Raw genomic sequence first — 20,839 nt, 5'->3', positions numbered from 1 at the left:
AAGGAGTTCTCTAGCGTGGAAGTTCTTTAGAAAATGTGCTGATGACAGGACACGAGTGGTTTGCACCCTGTGCAATCAGAGCCTGAAGCGAGGCATAAACCTTCTCAACCTGAGCACAACCTGCATGATCAGGTATCTAAGTGCAAAGCACAAGCTGCAGTGGAGTACACACCTTCAAAACCAAGAAACGTCTCTGGCTCATCCTGCTTCCTCTTCTGCTGCAGTCTCGGCCGCTCCAGCCACATCTGTAGTGATACCGGCACCTGCCACCCCGCAAACAGACGATCTGTCAGCAACACCACCACCTGGGTCACCAACAACCATCTCCACAATGTCCCGTGGAAGCGTTCAGCTTTCCATCTCCCAAACACTTGAGAGGAAGAGGAAGTACCCCCCTACCCACCCGCGATCCCTGGCCCTGAATGCCAGCATTTCAAAATTATTGGCCTTTGAAATGCTGTCATTCCGTCTGGTGGAGACGCACAGTTTTAAAAACCTTATGTCGGTGGCTGTCCCACAGTACGTCGTGCCCAGCCGCCACTACTTTTCCAGGCAAGCCATCCCTTCCCCGCACAACCAAGTGGGGGAAAAAATCAGGTGTGCACTGCGCAACGCCATCTGTGCCAAGGTCCACCTAACTACCGATACGTGGACCAGTAAGCACGGTCAGGGGCGTTATATCTCTTTAACGGCACACTGGGTAAATGCAGTGGCGGATGGGCCTGAGGCGAATAGCAATTTGGCGCATGTCCTTCCACCACCGAGGATTGCAGGGCGCTTCAGTTTGCCTCCTGTTCCTAACTCCTCCTACTCCGCTTCCTCATCCTCTACCGTCTCCTCATCCGGACAGCGTAACACCTTCACCACCAACTTCAGCACGGCCAGGGGTAAACGACAGCAGGCAGTTTTACAACTTGCCTGTTTGGGGGACAAACCACACACCGCGCAGGAGTTGTGGAGTAGCATGGAACAGCAGACAAATGAGTGGTTGCTGCCAGCGAGCCTCAAGCCCGGCCTGGTGGTGTGCGATAACGGGCGAAATCTCATAGCAGCTCTGGGCCTAGCCGGTTTGACGCACATCCCTTGCCATGCGCATGTGTGTAACGCTCATGCGTTTTTTGTTAATGAAGGGATTCGCAGCTGCGAATTGTTACACTCAGTAGTCGTGTAGAGATTCTGTTGAACAACATATCCAACTCTCAGGACTTCATCACCGTGCACAGCCTGTTATGCAATATACATACACTCAATATGATGTTCCTGGAGTGATAGAATATATGATAGTATAGAGGTGAGAGACAGGCGATAGTATGGTGAGCACTCAGTAATAGTATTCAGGAGAGTGGTAGGTGATGGTAGTATGCAGATAGGTTCTAGCAATCATGTATAGTACAGATGGTAGGGGACAGCAGAATGTATACAAGATAGAGTAACCTAGTGCAATGATAGATGATGGTAGTCCCAAGAGCTAACAATCTATGCAGATGATAGGAATAGATTAGATAGTAATAGTCTTTGTAATATGCAGTAGATGATAGTGAAAGTATAGGTTAGGAAGGAATCCCCTGTGGGGTACTTATCACTAGATAGTTAGTAGTAGCAAGGTCCAGTAGTAAGGAGTGATCCGGTAGCGAGATACGGGATCGGCAGCGAGGTTCCGGTTCAGTTCAGGCAAAGGATATAGCTAGAAGCTCCGGCAGCACAAGACAAGGTAAGGTGAACATGCGGTTTGATCGAGCAATGAGTGAGAGCAAACCGGCGATTGAAATAGCCACTCATAGCGGCGCTCGGCGATGATGTCATTGCCCTTAAAGGTGTATGCATTCCATTTGGATAGCAAGATGGGACGCAATGTTAGGAGAGAAATGGAAATAAGGGTACCATAGGTACCAGAACATTACAGTACCCCCCCCCCCCCCTTAAGGCCGGCTCCGGAAGGCCTCTAGAACTGGTTTTTCCAGGTATTTTGAGTGGAAATGGCGAATCAGTCTAGGGGCATGTATATCGGATATATCCAGCCAGGTGTCGTCTTGGGGCCCATAGTTCTTCCATCGTACTAGATATTGGAGTCTTCTTCTATGGATACGAGAATCCAGAATCTCCTTTATCTCAAATTCTTCTCCGCCTTCAACTTGTACAGGAGGTGGAGGTGAGATGGTAGGCCTTATTCCTTGATTAGGAACATGGGGCTTTAGTAGCGACACATGGAAGATGGGATGTATCTTGAGGTCTGTTGGTAATGTGAGTTGTACTGCAGCTTTTCCAATAAGCTTCTCTATTGGGAAAGGTCCCAGGAATAACGGTCCAAGTTTTTTACTAGGGATCTTTAATCCCAGATTTTTTGTAGAAAGCCAGACAAGATCCCCAATGGCATATTGGGGAGAGGGTCTCCTACGAAGGTCGTAGTACCTCTTTTGTTGGCTATGAGCATGTGAGATGGTGGTGTTGAGCAAACCCAGGGAATCCTTTATTTGGGTAAGATAATCAGAAGCCACTGGATTACTTGATGGCAAGATACGTGGTGGAAGAAGTGTGGGATGAAACCCATAGTTTAAGTAGAATGGACTTTGTTTAGTAGTGCTGTGGGTCGCGTTGTTATAGGCGAATTCCGCCAGCGGGAGGAGGTCCACCCAATCGTCCTGTAGATATGAAGTATAGCAACGTAGATATTGCTCAATGCACTGGTTAACTCTCTCTGTCTGTCCGTTGGTCTGAGGGTGGTAAGGAGAGGTAAGTTTTCGCTCTATTCGTAGTATCTGACATAGAGCTTGCCAAAACTTCGAGATGAACTGTGAACCACGGTCAGACAGAAGTGTTTTTGGAATACCATGTAACTTAAAGACATGTTTCACAAGTAATTCCGCTGTTTGTTTGAAAGAAAGGTAGTCTTCGGATAGGAGTGAAATGTGCCATCTTGGTCAGATGGTCCACTGACACTAAAATGGTGTTGAATCCTTTGGAAGGTGGTAGTTCCACTATAAAGTCTAAGGATACCACTTCCCACGGAACCTGGGGTATTGGTAAACTACAAAGTAGACCCGATGGTTTTGTAGTGTCAATTTTGGACCTTGCACAGATGTCACAAGATGAAACGAACTTTTGTACGGTCGTCTTCATGTCAGGCCACCAAAACTGCCTAGTAAGTAGATTGAATGTTTTAGTCATACCCATATGTCCTGCCATAGGTACATCATGCGACAATTCCAAGATCTTGGTTCGCATAGTAGGGGGTATGTATAATTTGTCGTTGTAGTAGAGGAAGCCTTCTGCATCAGCATTTAGTTGTGGTGGAGGTGAATCCAGTCCTATGCTGTGCAAAATCTCTTCCTTCAGGGAACGGACAACACCGATAATACGTTCATAGGGTATTATAGGAACTGAGGGAACCTCGGCGTAGCCATCCTCGGTTAATCGTGAAAGCGCATCCGCTTTTTTATTTTTGTCTGCAGGCATGTAGGTCACTAGAAAATTAAATCTCAAAAAGAATAACGACCATCGTACCTGCCGGTGGGAAAGAGTTCTATTAGTCTGAAGGTATTGAAGGTTTTTTTGATCAGTATATATAAGGATTGGCAATCGAGTACCCTCAAGTAGATGTCGCCAATTCTCTAATGCCAGTTTTATGGCTAGTAACTCTTTTTCACCCACTGGGTAATTCACCTCGGGGCTGCTTAATGACTTTGAGAAGAAAGCAACTGGGTGAAGTGGTGAAGTATTTGTTGGTCGTTGTGAGAGAACTGCTCCTACTGCCATATTTGACGCATCTACCTCCATGATGTATTGAAGGGATGGGTCTGGATGGCGTAATATGGGAGCAGAAGTAAAGCTTGATTTCAACAAGCAGAAAGCTCCATTTGCTTCTTCTGACCATTTGAATGGTTTTTTGTACTTGTGAGTTGTGTGAGAGGTCTCACAATGGCAGAGAAGTTCTTAATGAACTTTCTATAGTAGTTAGAGAATCCGAGGAATCTTTGTAATGCTTTGCGAGTTGTTGGCATAGGCCAATCTAGAATACAGGATATTTTGCTCCTGTCCATTTTGATTCCATTTTTGGATATAATGTATCCTAGGAATAGTACCTCCTCTTTATGAAATAAACATTTTTTTGATTTAACATATAAGTTATGTGCAAGTAGTCTTGACAACACGAGTCTTACATGTTTTATGTGCTCAGGTAAGGAATGAGAATAAATAAGTATATCGTCCAAATATACTACAACACAAACGTCAAGCAAGTCTCTGAATATATCATTTATAAATTGTTGGAAAGCTGCGGGAGCATTACACAACCCAAATGGCATCACGAGGTACTCGAACAGTCCGTATCTGGTTCTGAATGCTGTCTTCCATTCATCCCCGTCACGGATTCAAATTAAATTGTATGCCCCTTTTAGGTCCAATTTCGAAAAGTATGAAGCTCCGCGCACCTGTTCTATAAGTTCAGGAATAAGCGATAAAGGATAACGATCCTTTATTGTAATGGTATTTAATTGTCTGAAATCAATAATAGGTCTGAGACTTGAATCCTTATTGCGGACAAAGAAGAGTCCTGCAGCAGTGGAGGAAGTAGAAGGTCTGATGAATCCTTTAGCCAAATTTTCATCCAAGTATTCCTTGAGATGAGAGAGTTCATCCTGTGAAAGAGGATAAACGTGACCGAAAGGTAATTTGCTATTAGGGAGTAGATCGATACAACAATCATAGTCCCTATAGGGAGGCAATATTTGAGCGTTTTTCTCAAGGAAGACCTCCGCCAAATCGTCATAACATGGTGGTATAATCTCATCCGACACCACAGACAGGATCCTTCCATATGATGAGAGGTTACACGTGGTTTCACAGTAGTGAGAAGAGAAGGTTAAAGTTCTTGTTTTCCAATCGATGATAGGTTGATGTATGTGTAACCAGGGGAGTCCCAAAATAATGGGAAAATGTGGTGAGGTCAATACATCAAAAGTGGTGGTCTCCACATGGGATTTGTCAGCAGTGACGAGGAGTGCCTGTGTCTGATTGGTGATGGGACCAGAGGATAACGGAATACCGTTAATGAAACTAACAGAGACAGGTTTAAGTTTTGAAATAATAGGTATTTTATTTAAGGTAACAAAACAAGTATCAATGTAGTTTCCACAAGATTCTGTGTCAATCATAGCCTTGGTGGTGATCCTAGTTTGGTCCCACTGTAATGTCAAATGAATAAAAAGATAAGGATTAGAAAAGGAAGTTGTTAGTCCCCTTAGCAAGACATTTGAACACTCACCCTCTTTTTTGCGGACAAGGGGACAGCCGCTTATCAAATGATCCGGGGATGCGCAGTACATGCAGAGATGTTCGGATTTCCTCCTGGCACGTTCGGAAAAGGTCAAAGGTGGACGTATCATTCCTACTTCCATAGGAGTAGGGTCAACAGGCGACATCTGAGAAGGTCTGGACAATGGTAATCCCATCTTCTCAGCCTTTCTTTCTCGTAGTCGTCTGTCAATATTGACACTGGTCTGTATCAGGCCATCCAAGGTGTCAGGTAAATCCGCTCGGGCGAGCTCGTCTTTAACGGCTTCTGATAGGCCGAGTCTGAACTGCGTTCGCAAGGATGTGTCATTCCACCCTGAATCAAGGGACCATCTTTTGAAATCTGCCACAAAGTCCTCAACAGGTCTCCTTCCTTGTTTTAAAGCCCTCAATTGGGTATCAGCAGTACTCTGCTTATTGGGGTCTTCATATAAACTAGCGAGTTGCGCTAGGAATAAAGGATAGGAGTTAAGGAGTGGGTCATCTTTCTCAAAGAGAGAGTCTGCCCAGGCCCGGGGGTCAACCTTCAAATAGGAAATAGCGGTACAGACTTTGATTTGGTCGGTGGGATAGGTATGAGGTTTCAACAAGAAAAGCAATCAACATGCTTTTTTAAATTCACGAAATTTACTTCGATCACCAGTAAACACTAGAGGAGGGTTTACCTTAGGTTCACGGGGCTGGGCAGCAGAGAGCTGCGCAAGACGGCCAACCTGCTGTCTTAAAGCCTGATTTTCATTTTTTACCTCTGTAAGAGCAAGTATCAATGCATCTACTTGTTGTTTTAGTTGCATTACTTGAGTGGACAAATCTGCTGAATCCATGTTTTTTTTTTTTTTTTTAAGGCTCGATCAATCTGTAACGCTCATGCGTTTTTTGTTAATGAATGGATTTGCAGCTGCAGAATTGTTACACTCAGTAGTCGTGTAGAGATTCTGTTGAACAACATATCCAACTCTCAGGACTTCATCACCGTGCACAGCCTGTTATGCAATATACATACACTCAATATGATGTTCCTGGAGTGATAGAATATATGATAGTATAGAGGTGAGAGACAGGCGATAGTATGGTGAGCACTCAGTAATAGTATTCAGGAGAGTGGTAGGTGATGGTAGTATGCAGATAGGTTCTAGCAATCATGTATAGTACAGATGGTAGGGGACAGCAGAATGTATACAAGATAGAGTAACCTAGTGCAATGATAGATGATGGTAGTCCCAAGAGCTAACAATCTATGCAGATGATAGGAATAGATTAGATAGTAATAGTCTTTGTAATATGCAGTAGATGATAGTGAAAGTATAGGTTAGGAAGGAATCCCCTGTGGGGTACTTATCACTAGATAGTTAGTAGTAGCAAGGTCCAGTAGTAAGGAGTGATCCGGTAGCGAGATACGGGATCGGCAGCGAGGTTCCGGTTCAGTTCAGGCAAAGGGTATAGCTAGAAGCTCCGGCAGCACAAGACAAGGTAAGGTGAACATGCGGTTTGATCGAGCAATGAGTGAGAGCAAACCGGCGATTGAAATAGCCGCTCATAGCGGCGCTCGGCGATGATGGCATTGCCCTTAAAGGTGTATGCGTTTCATTTGGATAGCAAGATGGGACGCAATGTTAGGAGAGAAATGGAAATAAGGGTACCATAGGTACCAGAACATTACAATGTGCTGAATTTGGTGGTGCAGAGGTTCCTTAAAAACTACCCCGATATGTCAGAGCTGCTGCAGAAAGTGCGGGCCGTCTGTGCGCACTTTCAGCGTTCTCACCCTGCTGCTGCTCGCCTGTCAGTGCTGCAGCGTAACTTCGGCCTTCCCGCTCACCGCCTCATATGTGACATGCACACAAGTTGGAACCCCACCTTGCACATGCTGCAAAGACTGTGCGAGCAGCAGCAGGCCATAGTGGAGTTTCAGCTGCAGCACGCACGCGTGAGTCGCTCTGCGGAACAGCACCACTTCACCACCAATAACTGGGCCTCCATGCGAGACCTGTGTGCCTTGTTGCGCTGTTTTGAGTACTCCACCAACATGGCCAGTGGCGATGACGCCGTTCTCAGCTTAACTATCCCACTTCTATGCCTCCTTGAAAAAACAATTCGGGCGATGATGGAAGAGGATGTGGCACAGGATGAGGAGGAGGAGGAGGAGGAGGATGAAGAGGTAACATTTCCAAGGCTTTCAGGGCAGTCATTCGCAAGGGGCTCCGAGGGTGGGTTCCTGCACACACAAACGCCAGGGACACAATTGTCCAGCAGGGGCACAGTTCTGGAGGATGAGGAGGAGGAGGAGGAGCTGGAGGAGGAGATGGAACCATGTTCACAGCAGGGTGGCACCCAGGCCAGCTCATGGCCATCACTGGTGCGTGGCTGAGGGGATACAGAGGACACAGACGATACACCTCCCACAGAGGACAGCCTTTCGTTGCCTCTGGGCAGCCTGGCACACATGAGCGATTACATGCTGCAGTGTCTCCACAATGACCGGCGAGTTGCCCACATTCTAACTTGTGCTGATTACTGGGTGGCCACGCTGCTGGATCCCCATTACAAGGACAACGTACCGTCCTTAATTCACTCACTGGAGCGCGATCGCAAGATGCGCGAGTACAAGTGCACGCTGGTAGACGCGATGCTGCTGGCATTCCCATCTGACAGCGGGGCCACAGTGGAAGCACAAGGCAGAGGAGGAGGAGGAGGAGGTCGCCAACGCAACCAGAGCACCACCAGCACCTCAGAAGGCAGGGTTAGCATGGCCGAAATGTGGAAAAGCTTTGTCAGCACGCCACAACAAACAGCAGCACCAGCAGCTCAGATGGAACGTCTTAGCAGGAGGCAGCATTTTACCAACATGGTGGAGCAGTATGTGTGCACACGCCTACATGTAGTGAATGAGGGGTCTGCCCCCTTCAACTTCTGGGTCTCCAAATTGGGCACATGGCCTGAGCTTGCCCTTTACGCCTTGGAGGTGCTGGCGTGCCCTGCAGCCAGTGTATTATCTGAACGGGTATTTAGCACGGCTGGGGGCGTTATCACAGACAAGCGCAGCCGCCTGTCCAGAGACAAATGTGGACAAGCTCACGTTCATTAAAATGAACCAGGCATGGATCCCACGGGACTTTTCCGTACCTTGTGCAGAATAGCAATGGATACCGACCTTACCCACCCATTGTTCCATTTTTGCTCTTTCTCACTCTTTTGGGGTGTACCCTCATTTAAAATTTGTGAAAAGAAGCAGTGTTGGCTACCTCGTCCTCCTCAGGGCCAGATTAACGTAGGGGCTATTGGAGCTGCAGCTCCAGGCCCCTACCTTTTATATAGGCCCCGGGTTGGCCATATTCACTGTTACCGCTCTTCTGTCACTTGTAAACACAGAAGTCTGGCTTCTATGCTCACTTCCCCAGGCAGCACCCTCAGAACCTCCCCACACAGCACGAAGGCCGGACAAGGAGGGACAGTTGCCGATGCATGGATGTGTTTATGGGCTTCAGAGACAGCATCCCATGTTGAATTAGGCATGCATGGCTGCACCCTTCCTCCTCTGGGTGCATGCCAAGGCACGGCCCTTAAGGCCCTTCAAAATCCTCAGCACCAAGCCCATGATGCTCTTAATCCGGCCCTGGTCCTCCTCCACCGCCGCTTCCACCTACACCGCCCATAGGTGTGCGCAGCCTATTGCATTAGGGTGTGCACCCCAAAGTTTAAATACACATGCATGTGTTTGCCTACATGTACATGGCCCCGATACATTACTCTCCCTGCTGGCAAAGAGAAATAGAGCAGAGCAGGTCCGAGGGAGATCTTTCCCATCTCCTCACTGGCAAACAGAGTGATAATGCTATGTGCCTTAGGTGATTAGGGTGTGCCCAGGCACACCCGGCACACCCTGTACGTACGCCTATGACACTGCCACATCCACCACCACCTCAACCTCCCTCCTACTCCATATGGGCCTCGTCCTTCAGAGATGAAGAACATTGTTTTATTTTTCTGTTTTTTTTTTTGTTGTTTTAAGTTATTTCCCTATCCACATTTGTTTGCAGAGTACTTGCCATGCTCTTAATTTCTTAATTACGTTTTGCTGCCATTTGCAGCACTCTAGCCCTTTCCTTTGGTGTTTTAGAGCCATTTTAGTGCCTGAAAGTTCGGGTCCCCATTGACTTCAAAGTTCGGCAAAAGTCCGGGACACGGACCCGGACTTTTTTTTAAAGTTCGGCCGAACCCGTCGAACACGGACATCCAGGTGTCCGCTCAACTCTAGTCTTCATTTTACCGACAGAATCAAGTAATAAAAAAATCTGTGGTGGGGATAAATGTTCATAAACACAAGAGTCTAGGCTTAAAACTAAACTTCAGACAAACTGCTAAAGACACAAATGCAATATATAAATAAGAGGAATTTACCTGCCAAATGGTTTGTGTTTTTTTCTTTTATTCCTAAAATGTACACATCTCTTGCAGATGGGAGAGCCAGGATGGAGACCTGAGTTTTCTCTAGAGCAGTTAAGTAATACAACTAGGTCCTGTCCTGCCCCCAGGTTATGATCGGACAGTGAAAGAAAAGCTGCAAACTGATGAGTTCATATTTCTGTTATTCTGCTCTCTTCTTCTATCAGAATTTTCTATGCATCACACCTGATTGGCTCATTCTTTATATTCCATTCTGAACAGGGTTTTTGTACAGGGTATTACTCGTGGTTAATAACAAGTCCCCTGTCCTTTGGACTGTTATAAGATTTTAATATCTGCATAGCTAACAAAAGCCATGGTTTACAGCAGTGAATGGCCTGCAGGCTACAGTTTGAAGACCATTGCTCTAGACCAGTGATGGTGAACCTTGGCACTCCAGATGTTTTGGAACTACATTTCCCATGATGCTCAACTACACTGCAGAGTGTAAGAGCAAATGTTGTTCCAAACATCTGGAATGCCAAGGTTCACCATCACTGATCTAGAGCAATGGCCTTCGAACTGTAGCCTGCAGGCCAAATATTGCCTTTTACTTACCTTTATCTGGCCCTTGGGGCACTATTCCTCCCACTGACAACAGTGATGGAGCACTATTCCTTCCAATGATACCAACAACCTGGCACTATTCCTCCCGCTGACAAAAACTAGGGGGCACTATTCCTTTCACTGATACCAATGATAGGACACTATTTTCTACTGACACCAATGATAGGGGCAGTATTCTTCCAACTAATACCAAGAATTGGGCACTATTCCTTCCACTGACACCAATAATGGGGCACTATTCCTTCCACTGACACCAACAATGGGGCACTGTTCTTTCCATTTATACCAATAATAGGACACTATTCCTTTCACTGATACCAACAATTGGGCACTATTCCTCCCCCTAAAACCAATGAGGGGGCATTCTTCCTCCACCTATTGACCATAGGTCATATGTAATATTTTTTTCACTCTCACTGACCACAAAGCCTGAGTCCTTTTCTACTTCCACTGGCAACATTCTGGGCCCCCTGAAGTCTGAGGGACAGTAAACTGGCCCTTTGTTTAGAAAGTTTGGGGACCCCTGGTCTAGAGTATGAAGGCGGCCAGAGACAGTATACAGTCACCCACACATTTTGTTGTCAATACCAACCAAAACCATCTTCATTTAGACCAGTGGTCTCCAAAATGCAACCCTTTGGACAAATGTTGCCCTTTGTTTGCCTTTATCTGGCTCTTGGGGCAACATTCCTCCCACAGACACCAAAAATTGGGCATAACTCCTCCCACTAGCATCAATGATGGGACACTATACCTGCCAATAACAGCAATGATCGGGCACTGTTACTCCCACTAATACCAATGATGGGGCACTATTCCTTCCCCTAATACCAAAGATAGGCCATAGTTTACTCCCATATATGCCAGAACATTTTCTCCTCCCACAGGCCACTATTCAAGCCTCTTAAAGTCTGAAGAACAGTAAACTCAACCTTTAGTTAAAACGTTTAGAGACCCCTGATTTAGCCTGTTCTTTTCACCCTAATGTATTCCACCAAAATGGCCAAATTTGGGCATTTCTCAGTTTTGCTCATAATAAATATTACCACATTTGTGAATCGATGTAAATCCTGTCTCTTAAAAGCCTAAATGAGAAGATGCTACTATTGAAAGCCCAGTTTCACGTTTTAGTTTTTCTGTGACTACCTAGTATAAGACAAGTTTTAGGTGCTTACTTTGCCTGATCAGAAAAAAATAATTTCAAGACTTTAGAATGAGTAAATATATGACCTAAAAGGTTTTTTTCTATATGTACTGATCTGGAGCTGTTCTTGAAATTAGGTAGGCAGGGATTTGTACTGGGTCGATCTGGTATAGCTACAGCAGTGTGCTATAGAGCTTTTAAATAGCGAGTCAAGTGCTTCTCGACATACAGTAATCCACGGCTCTCGAGCAGCCTATGAATGACAAGCAGAACATTTGTCATTTTGACATTTCCAGCTGTGTTCAAGTAAGTATATAATTTAAACCTGTGTGTTATGGGCCCTCTGTGGGTCCATTCCTGTATATGGCGTATTTTTCATTCTGCGCTTCTTCTTTTAAACCAGTGAATAATTTACTTCTATCTATTTGTTGCTCTTTTTATAGCTTGTGTAAAACATTTATAAAGCCATATCAATCCTCAGGTGCATAATAGTTTAATTGCACACATTCTAAGACCAGGCGTTTTATACCAATCCTTTCATAAGTCAGAGCTAGTTTGCTAAAATGTGTATCATAGAAACGCAAAGAGCGTTATTTGCATTTTGTGCATTGCCTGAAAAGAATCTGCTTGTAGCATGGCTTGGAGCAGTCAGATTATCCTGTTTTTTCACTTGATGTGGCAGAATAATTATTATATTTGTTTGAAATCAAGGTACACAACGTCTATCTATCTATCTATCTATCTATCTATCTATCTATCTATCTATCTATCTATCTATCTATCTATCTATCTATCTATCTATCTATCTATCTATCTATCTATCTATCTATCTATCTATCTATCTATCTATCTATCTATCTATCTATCTATCTATCTATCTATCTATCTATCTATCTATCTGTCTATCTGTCTATCTGTCTATCTGTCTGTCTGTCTGTCTGTCTGTCTGTCTGTCTGTCTGTCTGTCTGTCTGTCTATCTGATCTTCTATTTTTTATTTTATTTCTTTCATCAAAATTTACTTAAAAAAAAAAAAAAAACTTGACTATAACGACTAAAATGCGTTCTCTTTGTAAATATACCATATTGCCAAATTTTACACATTTAAAAAATGGGGCATTGTGTTTAAAAGGAACAATAATTAAAGACAGCCAATTAATCACCCTCTTACATTTAAATCTGATTGAGGTAAGATTAATATTAATAAATAATAATAATATATCAATTTTCAACAGTTACAGGAGATTATCTGAACCAAATATGTTAAAAATAGTGATGGTTCAGTAATATTTGCAAGCACAAAATGAGTGTCATACATATCAGTACCAGAGCACATTCGGATGCTTGAAATGTGGAAACCCGCATTAAAATGCACATTGCTACAATTTTCACAGTACATTGCAATGCAGCTCATTTTGAATGTCACCAAAACGCACATGGCAACACACTGTACTGTTGACCTCAATATATACTGTTTGCCAGGTATTATTAGATGTCCATCAAAATAAATGCCTTTATGCATGGGAAGGTTTTTTCCTAAAGCAATGTATAAAGTGAAGGGGGAAACAAAGCAATTATTGACAATTAAATATATGTTTATGTATTGCTAGAATAAATACTTACAGTATCTCACGAAAGTAAGTACACTTCTCACATTTTCTTATAGTATATGTGAGCCCTTTCCTTGTAAAACAATTCATTCATTTTAAAATAGAAATTAAAGGAGAAACAATTGAGTGTATACAGTATCTCACAAAAGTGAGTACACCCCTCACATTTTTGTAAATATTTTATTATATCTTTTCATGTGACAACACTGAAGAAATGACACCTTGCTACAATGTAAAGTAGTGAGTGTACAGCTTGTATAACAGTGTAAATTTGCTGTTCCCTCAGAATAACTCAACACACAGCCATTACTTTCTAAATTGCTGGCAACAAAAGTGAGTACACCCCTAAGTGAAAATGTCCAAATTTGGCCCAATTAGCCGTTTTCCTTCCCCAGTGTCATGTGACTTGTTAGTGTTACAAGGTCTCAGGTGTGAATGGGGAGCAGGTGTGTTAAATTTGGTGTTATTGCTCTCGCTCTCTCATATTGGTCACTGGAAGTTCAACATGGCCCCTCATGGCAAAGAACTCTCTGAGGATCTGAAAAAAAGAATTGTTGCTCTACATATAGATGGTCTAGGTTATAAGAAGATTGCCAAGACCTTGAAACTGAGCTGCACCATGGTGGCCAAGACCATACAGCGGTTTAACAGGTCAGGTTCTACTCATAACAGGCCTTGCCATGGTGGACCAAAGGAGTTGAGTGCAGGTGCTCAGCGTCATATCCAGAGGTTGTCTTTGGAAAATAGATGTATGAGTCCTGCCAGCATTGCTGCAGAGATTGAAGGGATAGGGGATCAGCCTTTCAGTGCTCAGACTATACGCTGCACACAAATCAAATTGGTCTGCATTGCTGTCATCCCAGAAGGAAGCCTCTTCTAAAGATGATGCACAAGAAAGTCCACAAACAGTTTGCTTAAGACAAGCAGACTAAGGACATGGATTACTGGAACCATGTCCTGTGGTCTGATGAGACCAAGATATACTTATTTGGTTCAGACGGTGTCAAGCGTGTGTGGTGGCAACCAGGTAAGGAGTACAAAGACAAGTGTGTCTTGCTTTCAGTCAAGCATGGTGGTGGGAGTATCATAGTCTGGGGCTACATGAAAGCTGCCGACACAAGGAAGCTACAGTTCATTGTGGGAACCATGAATGCCAACATTTATTGTGTCCCCTCCCTTTGGAGACTGGGCTGCAGGGCAGTATTCCAACATGATAATGACCCCAAAAACACCTCCAAGAAGACCACTGCCTTGCTAAAGAAGCTGAGATTAAAGGTGATGGACTGGCCAAGCAAGTCTCCAGACCTAAACCCTATTGAGCATCTGTGGATCATCCTCAAGCGGAAGGAGGAGGAGCACAAGGTCTTTAACATCCGCCACTTCTGTGATGTCGCCATGGAGGATTGCAAGAGGACTCCAGTGGCAACCTGTGAAGCTTTGGTGAACTCCATGCCCAAGAGAGTTAAGGTAGTGCAGGAAAATAATGGTTGCCACACAAAATATTGACACTTTGGGCCCAATTTGGACATTTTCGCTTAGAGGTGTATTCACTTTTATTGCTTGCAGTTTAGACATTAATGGCTGTGTGTTGAGTTATTTTGAGGGGACAACAAATTTACACTGTTATACAAGCTGTACACTCACTACTTTACATTGTAGCAAAGTGTCATTTCTTCAGTGTTGTCACATGAAAAGATACAATAAAAATTTACAAAAAATGTGAGGGGTGTATTTACTTTTGTGAGATACTGTATGTATTCACATACATTTCTATCTAATATAAAATCAAACCCCAAATATAGAAAGATATAGAGTTGCAGATCAACATTGATGCAGCAATAATATATTTCTGCATCTCATATGACCTGCCCATATAGGATAAACACATAGATCAGTACAACCGCAAATACATAATTACATCTATGCGCCATAGTGATGGTATCTGCATGTCGTTTTCATAATGATAATAATGATGTTGAAAATGGAAGTGGTGTTAACTACGCGTTTCACATTTAGTTTCATCAGGAGGGGGAAGGTGCTGTTAGATTAAATAATAGTATTATATTAAATATATATGTATAGCCTCAATGGTCATATAAAAACCTCAATCAAAAAACCTATAAGGACTTACATTTAACATTAAAACGCAACCAAGAAGGCTTGATACAATCAGAGAGGGGGAGAGACCAATATATTCCTCCCTAATAGAAAGGAAATTCCTGAAGGGGCCAGTATAGACATTTATGTGAACAAATATGTGCTTTTATCAGAGTGTATACAGTATATGTGTTTGTGTCACTCCTTGAGAGGTTGCACGTTTGAAAGAAATCCTGCCCTGTTTTCTTTGTTTTTTGTACATGCAGTCATTTCCATAGCACAGCCCACTCCCCCCTTGTATGCCATAGCCATGTCCTCTTCTAAGAGTGTCTAAGTCCTGTCTGTGATGGTACAACTCCTCCACCCCCCACTTCAATTCCCAACATAACCTTTTATGTAGCTGTTGGTAAAAGACCTGAGATGTTGGTGCCTAGTAGCAGTTGATATCTGAATAAGGGAGGCTTTTAGAGATAAATACCATGCATAAAACATGTTAAATTCACGTACAGTATACAGGTGATCCCCAGGTTTCAAACAAGATAGGGACTGTAGGTTTGTTCTTAAGTTGAATTTGTTTGTATGTCAGAACAGGTACATTTTTTAAGTCTATCTCAAGACAAAAAAAATAATTTGTAAGTTTTTTGGATAGCAAAGGGAAGGGTGACCACCCCTGTAATGTTTGTTTTGCTATCTGTATCCCTGTTCAGAAGATTTAACCTAACTTTTTGTCCCTATGACAATTGGATTTTGAAAATTGTGGGTTGTTGTGGAAACAAGGATTGGTGATAAAGCTTCAGTGGAGACACATATTTCCCATGAAAACTCTTACAGGAGTGAATTTCCCTTCCTTGAGGTATTTTGAATAAAAACAAGGGGAAGTTTGGGACTTTAAATGAAACCGCGGGTGCAATCCAAGGGAATTGGATAAATGGGTAATGTCCTATGTATGATAATATGTCTATATATAGGATCAGAACACAATAAACATAATATATAAAAAACATCAAATTTAATTCATGTAAAAGACACATGACATGCAATGCAGTAATGATAGTAATCATGATAAAGACAGCTTATTCGTTATAATACATATTTATCAGCATATTGGTACAAAGCATAACATGATTGCACTGATCTTCCTAGAGGTAGATTTCCTCTCACTTCCTGCTGTCTCCTTCCGTTTGTAAGTAGGAGTCGTTTGTAAGTCGGATGTTTGTAACCCGGGGACCGCCTGTAATCTTATGTAGAATTTTTTTCTTGAGATGAGTCTAGCAACACAATATCTTTAAACTGTTTTCTAGAATTTGTATTGCTTTGTCCTCATGCCATTGTTATACCTATACTATACAAAAAACCTGGTGAAACTTTTTTTTTTTTTTTAGGACTGACGATTCTAATACAACTGAGCAAGTCAACACTGAGGAGGGAAGTGAGCAGCCTCCATCTCCTAAAGCAGTCCCATCTTTAGATGAAAGGATGACATGCTTCAGGAACATGCTTCTAGAAAGAGGGGTAAGAGAGCCAGGGACATCATTTATGGCCACACCACAATGGTCATCTTAATGAAATATTACAGGTTTAAAGCTGAATTTTAGGCATACGGTATAATGCAGCTTTGTGATAATTAATGTGTATGTATAGCCAAAACCTTTTTTTTAGTTTTGGGTGGAGTGGGGAAGAGTTTAAACCCCTACCAGTTCATGTTTTTTTAATGTGGGAAAATTTCCCTTTACTTCCTGTCCCAGACATACAACAGGAAGTTAAAGGAATTCTCCCAATGTGATGGGAATTCTAATTGGATTAATTCCCATTGTCCTCATTCGAAGATTTCCCCTGTAGATAACTCTATTATTTTCGATTTCACCTCACTTTCAATCTTGGTGGCAGTGGTCACCAGTACAAAAGGAGGGGTTATACTTCAATCTTTAAATTGTATGTAAACCCTATTAATAAACTTCTCTTATTTACTCCCTTTTGGTTTGTTAATTATAAATAAGTGCAAACAAAAACCTGTTGATCCTAAAAATTCAGAGCTCTGAGGTGTCCTATCAACATTCCATTAGTTCCCTTTTTGGGACTACAGAACAATAAGGGGTTGATTTACTAAAACAGGTGCAAAATATGGTGTAGCTCTGCATAGAAACCAACCAGCTTCCAGATTGTATTGCTAAAGCTTACTTAACCACTTTAAGGCTCGGTTCACACTGATGCGATGCGGGAAGGCTGCGAATTCGCAGCCTGTTCCCGCATCGCACACGCACCCCCGGCAGTTCACACTGCCATATGCGATCCGCTGGGGGTGTCAATGTAATCTTAACGACACCCCCAGTTTGATCGCATATCGCAGTGCGATCGTGCAGTTCGCACAGGATCGGATCGCACAAGTGTGAACTGCTGTGCGATCCGATCCTGATGCGGCAGCAAAAATGCCTCCTGTGCGTGTTTGCTGCGGGTGCGATGCGAATTTAGCCATACAAACTGTATGGCTAAACTCGCACCGCACAGCTGATCGCATGTCATGTTGGAGCAGTGCGCTCCAACATGACATGCGAACCCCGCACACGCAGTAGTGTGAACCGGGGCTAAGACCAGAGGATTTGGCTGCTCAATGACCAGGCCCTATTTTGCGATTCGGCACTGCATGACTTTAACGGACAATTGCGCGGACGTGCGATGCTTTACCCAAATAAAATTGACGTCTTTTTTTTCCCCACAAATAGAACTTTCTTTTGGTGGTTTTTGATCACCTGTGCAATTTTTATTTTTTGCGCTAGAAACAAAAAAATAGTGACAATTTTGAAAAAAATAACAATATTTTTCCCATTCTTTTATATGAAATTCTCAAAAAAAATTTAAAAATCAAAATTTTGTAACATTTTAGGCCAATTTATTTTCGCTATATATTTTTGGTTAAAAAAAATCACAATAAGCGTATTTTGATTGGTTTGCACAAAAGTTATTACGTTTACTAACTACGGGAAAGATTTATGTCATTTTTATTGTTTTTTTTACTAGTAATGACGGCGATCTGCGATTTTTTTGCAGGACTGTGACATTGCGATGGACAGATCTGACCCCTAACTGACATTTTTGACACTTTTGGGGGTACCTGTGACATTACTACAGTAATCAGTGCTAAAAATATGCACTGTTACTGTAAAAATTACACTGGCAGAGAAGGGGTTAACAGTAGGGGTAATCAAGGGGTTAACTGTGTCCCTAGGGGTGTAATTTTAACTGTCAGGGGGCGTGGCTTGTGAAGTCATCACAGAGACATGCGATCCTATATAGCAGGATCATAGCCTCTGTGATCACTTCAGGGAGAATGACAGATGGTTGTGTTTACATCAGCCGTCTGTCCTTCTCTCTCAGCTGTGGGAGAACGCGAGTGGCCGGCGGCCATCAGAGCCGCCGGTCACATGCACTGACTCCCTGGCGCGCTTGCTCCCTAGAGTCTCCTGAGTGAGCGACGTAGTACTACGTCGGTTTGCCCAGGAGCAGCTGCCTGCCGCAGTAAATCTGCGGTGGGCGGTCGTTAAGTGGTTAACTAGTTCCCATCCGTGCTACAGCCTATATACGGCTGCAGCGCGGACTCGAATTTTCGGGAGGCCGTTTTTAAACGGCCTCCCAGTGACACGCCCCCCGCGCGCTCCCGCGAGCGCGCAGCGGGGAGAATCTGTGTCGGCCGTGTCCCTTGGACACGGCCCATCACAGATCGTGGTGAATGGCCAATCACAGCGGCCATTCACCACGTGATCGGATCATCCAATGAGAGATGATCTCATATGTAAACATATGAGATCATCTCTCATCGCCGGCGCTCCTTCCTCACACGGAGCCTGCAGTGTGAGGAAGGAGGGAGAGCTGCACAGCGCCAGGGACAAAGAGACATGTAATCAGGGCACTGATCACCAGTGCCCTGATTACTAAAAGGTAAAAAACATACACAGTGCCCCCCCATCAGTGCCCACAGTGCCCGCCATCAGTGTCCCCCATCAATGCCCACAATCAGTGCCCATAGTGCTGCCAGTCAGTGCCCATCAGTGCCTGCTCATCTAGGCACTGATAAGCACTGACTGGCAGCACTATGGGCACTGAGTGTGGGCACTGATGGTGCTGCCCATCAGTGCTCATCAGTGCCACCCGTCAGTGTCCATCAGTGCCATCCGCCAGTGCCCATCAGTGCCGCCTCTCAGTGCCCATCAGTGCCGCCCGCCAGTGCCGCCTCTCAGTGCCCAGCAGTGCCACCTCAGTGCCCAGCAGTGCCACCTCTTAGTGCCCAGCAGTGCCGCCTATCAGTGCTCATCAGTGCCACCTATCAGTGCCGCCTATCAGTGCCACCTATCAATGCCGCCTATCAGTGCTCATCATTGCCGCATATTAGTACCTCCTCATCAGTGCCCATAAGTGCCACCTCATCAGTGCCCATAAGTGCCACCTCATCAGTGCCCATCAGTGCAGCCTATCAGTGCCCATCAGTGCCGCCTCATCAGCGCCCTTCAGTGAAGGAGAAAAATTTATTTTCAAAATTTACTCACAGAAAATAAGAAAAACTTTTTTTTTTTCAAAATTTTCTGTCTTTATTCTTTTTTTTTGTAAAAAATAAAAAACCCAGAGATGATTAAATACCACCAAAAGAAAGCTCTATTTGTGTGAAAAAAATTATAAAAATTTCAAATGGGTACAGTGTAGCATGACCGCGCAATTGTCAGTCAAAGTGTGACAGCGCTGAAAGCTGAAAATTGGCCTGGATGGGAAGGGTGTTTAAGTGCACAGTAGGCAAGTGGTTAAACAAGCTGGAGTTAGAAGCTGATTGGCTACCATGCATAGCTGCACCAGATTTTGCAATCTCAAGTTTTAGTAAATCAACCCCTAAAGCCTAATATACAATAAAATTCAGAGTGTTCTGGTGAACGGGGTGGGGGGGGGACTCCCCCTGTCAGAACACAATAGCTCAGCAGGGAGATCACTGTACTAACATTGGATTGTTAGTACAGCGGCTCCAATCTGAGCTGTCTGGTTTTTTTTTTTCAGTTCAATCCACTTGGTTGAACAAAAAAATAAGAAAAAAGTGGTGTGTACTAGGTTTATGTCTTTGTATGAGGGGTGAATAGTTTATTAAAAGACAACTGGGCAGGGCTTACACCACTCAGTCCACAAAAATGCTGTGCGTTGTCAGCCTACACCGCAAATTAGATGCTTTTAGAGTGCATTTTTGATAGATCAATGTTTTTCTGTGCTTTTCTGTGCTTTCAGGACTGTTAAAGGGAAAAAAACATATAGGAAAATGTGCATGTATTGCAGAGAGGAACTTCATAAGCTTAATTTATTTTCTTTTTTTTTTTGCTCTGAAATACTCCTTAAGGCTATTTTTCAAGTACATAGTGTTTTGGTAAACAGATGCAAACAAGAACTAGCCCTGAGGACCTCAGGACACCAAACTGAATGGCTCCCAGGTTAAAGTGGTCTCCTACTGTGTCAGTAAATGTGGATGATCCCTTTAAGTTGACAAAATAAGCATTTAGGTTTTCTTTACACAGAACAGTCTTGAAAATGGTTCAGAATGCTGTCTTATTGCTTTGTTCTAAAATATTTATGTTTCTATAACAAAGTCATATAAGAAACTCAAAGGGATCCTCAGCAAGGAATGTTTTAATTAGATCGTTTTCAACTTCATGAAAGTGTTGAAA

At 43.5% G+C, this 20,839-nt stretch overlaps 1 protein-coding gene across 1 annotated transcript in view; it reads left to right on the top strand.

The window, feature by feature from the left end:
- TCERG1L (transcription elongation regulator 1 like) overlaps positions 1–20,839 on the top strand; it is a 417,427-nt gene that overhangs the window by 385,983 nt on the left and 10,605 nt on the right. Inside the window, exon 10 of the mRNA XM_082267390.1 lies at positions 16,532–16,661. Within this exon, the coding sequence (XP_082123516.1) occupies positions 16,532–16,661 (130 nt within the window). The remainder of the gene's footprint in view (positions 1–16,531; positions 16,662–20,839) is intronic.

Source organism: Pelophylax lessonae (genome assembly GCF_965119305.1).
Source record: "Pelophylax lessonae genome assembly, chromosome: 9".
Taxonomy (NCBI): domain Eukaryota; kingdom Metazoa; phylum Chordata; class Amphibia; order Anura; family Ranidae; genus Pelophylax; species Pelophylax lessonae.
Note: the sequence above shows the minus strand (reverse complement) of the source record. Positions and strands in the feature narration are given on the sequence as shown.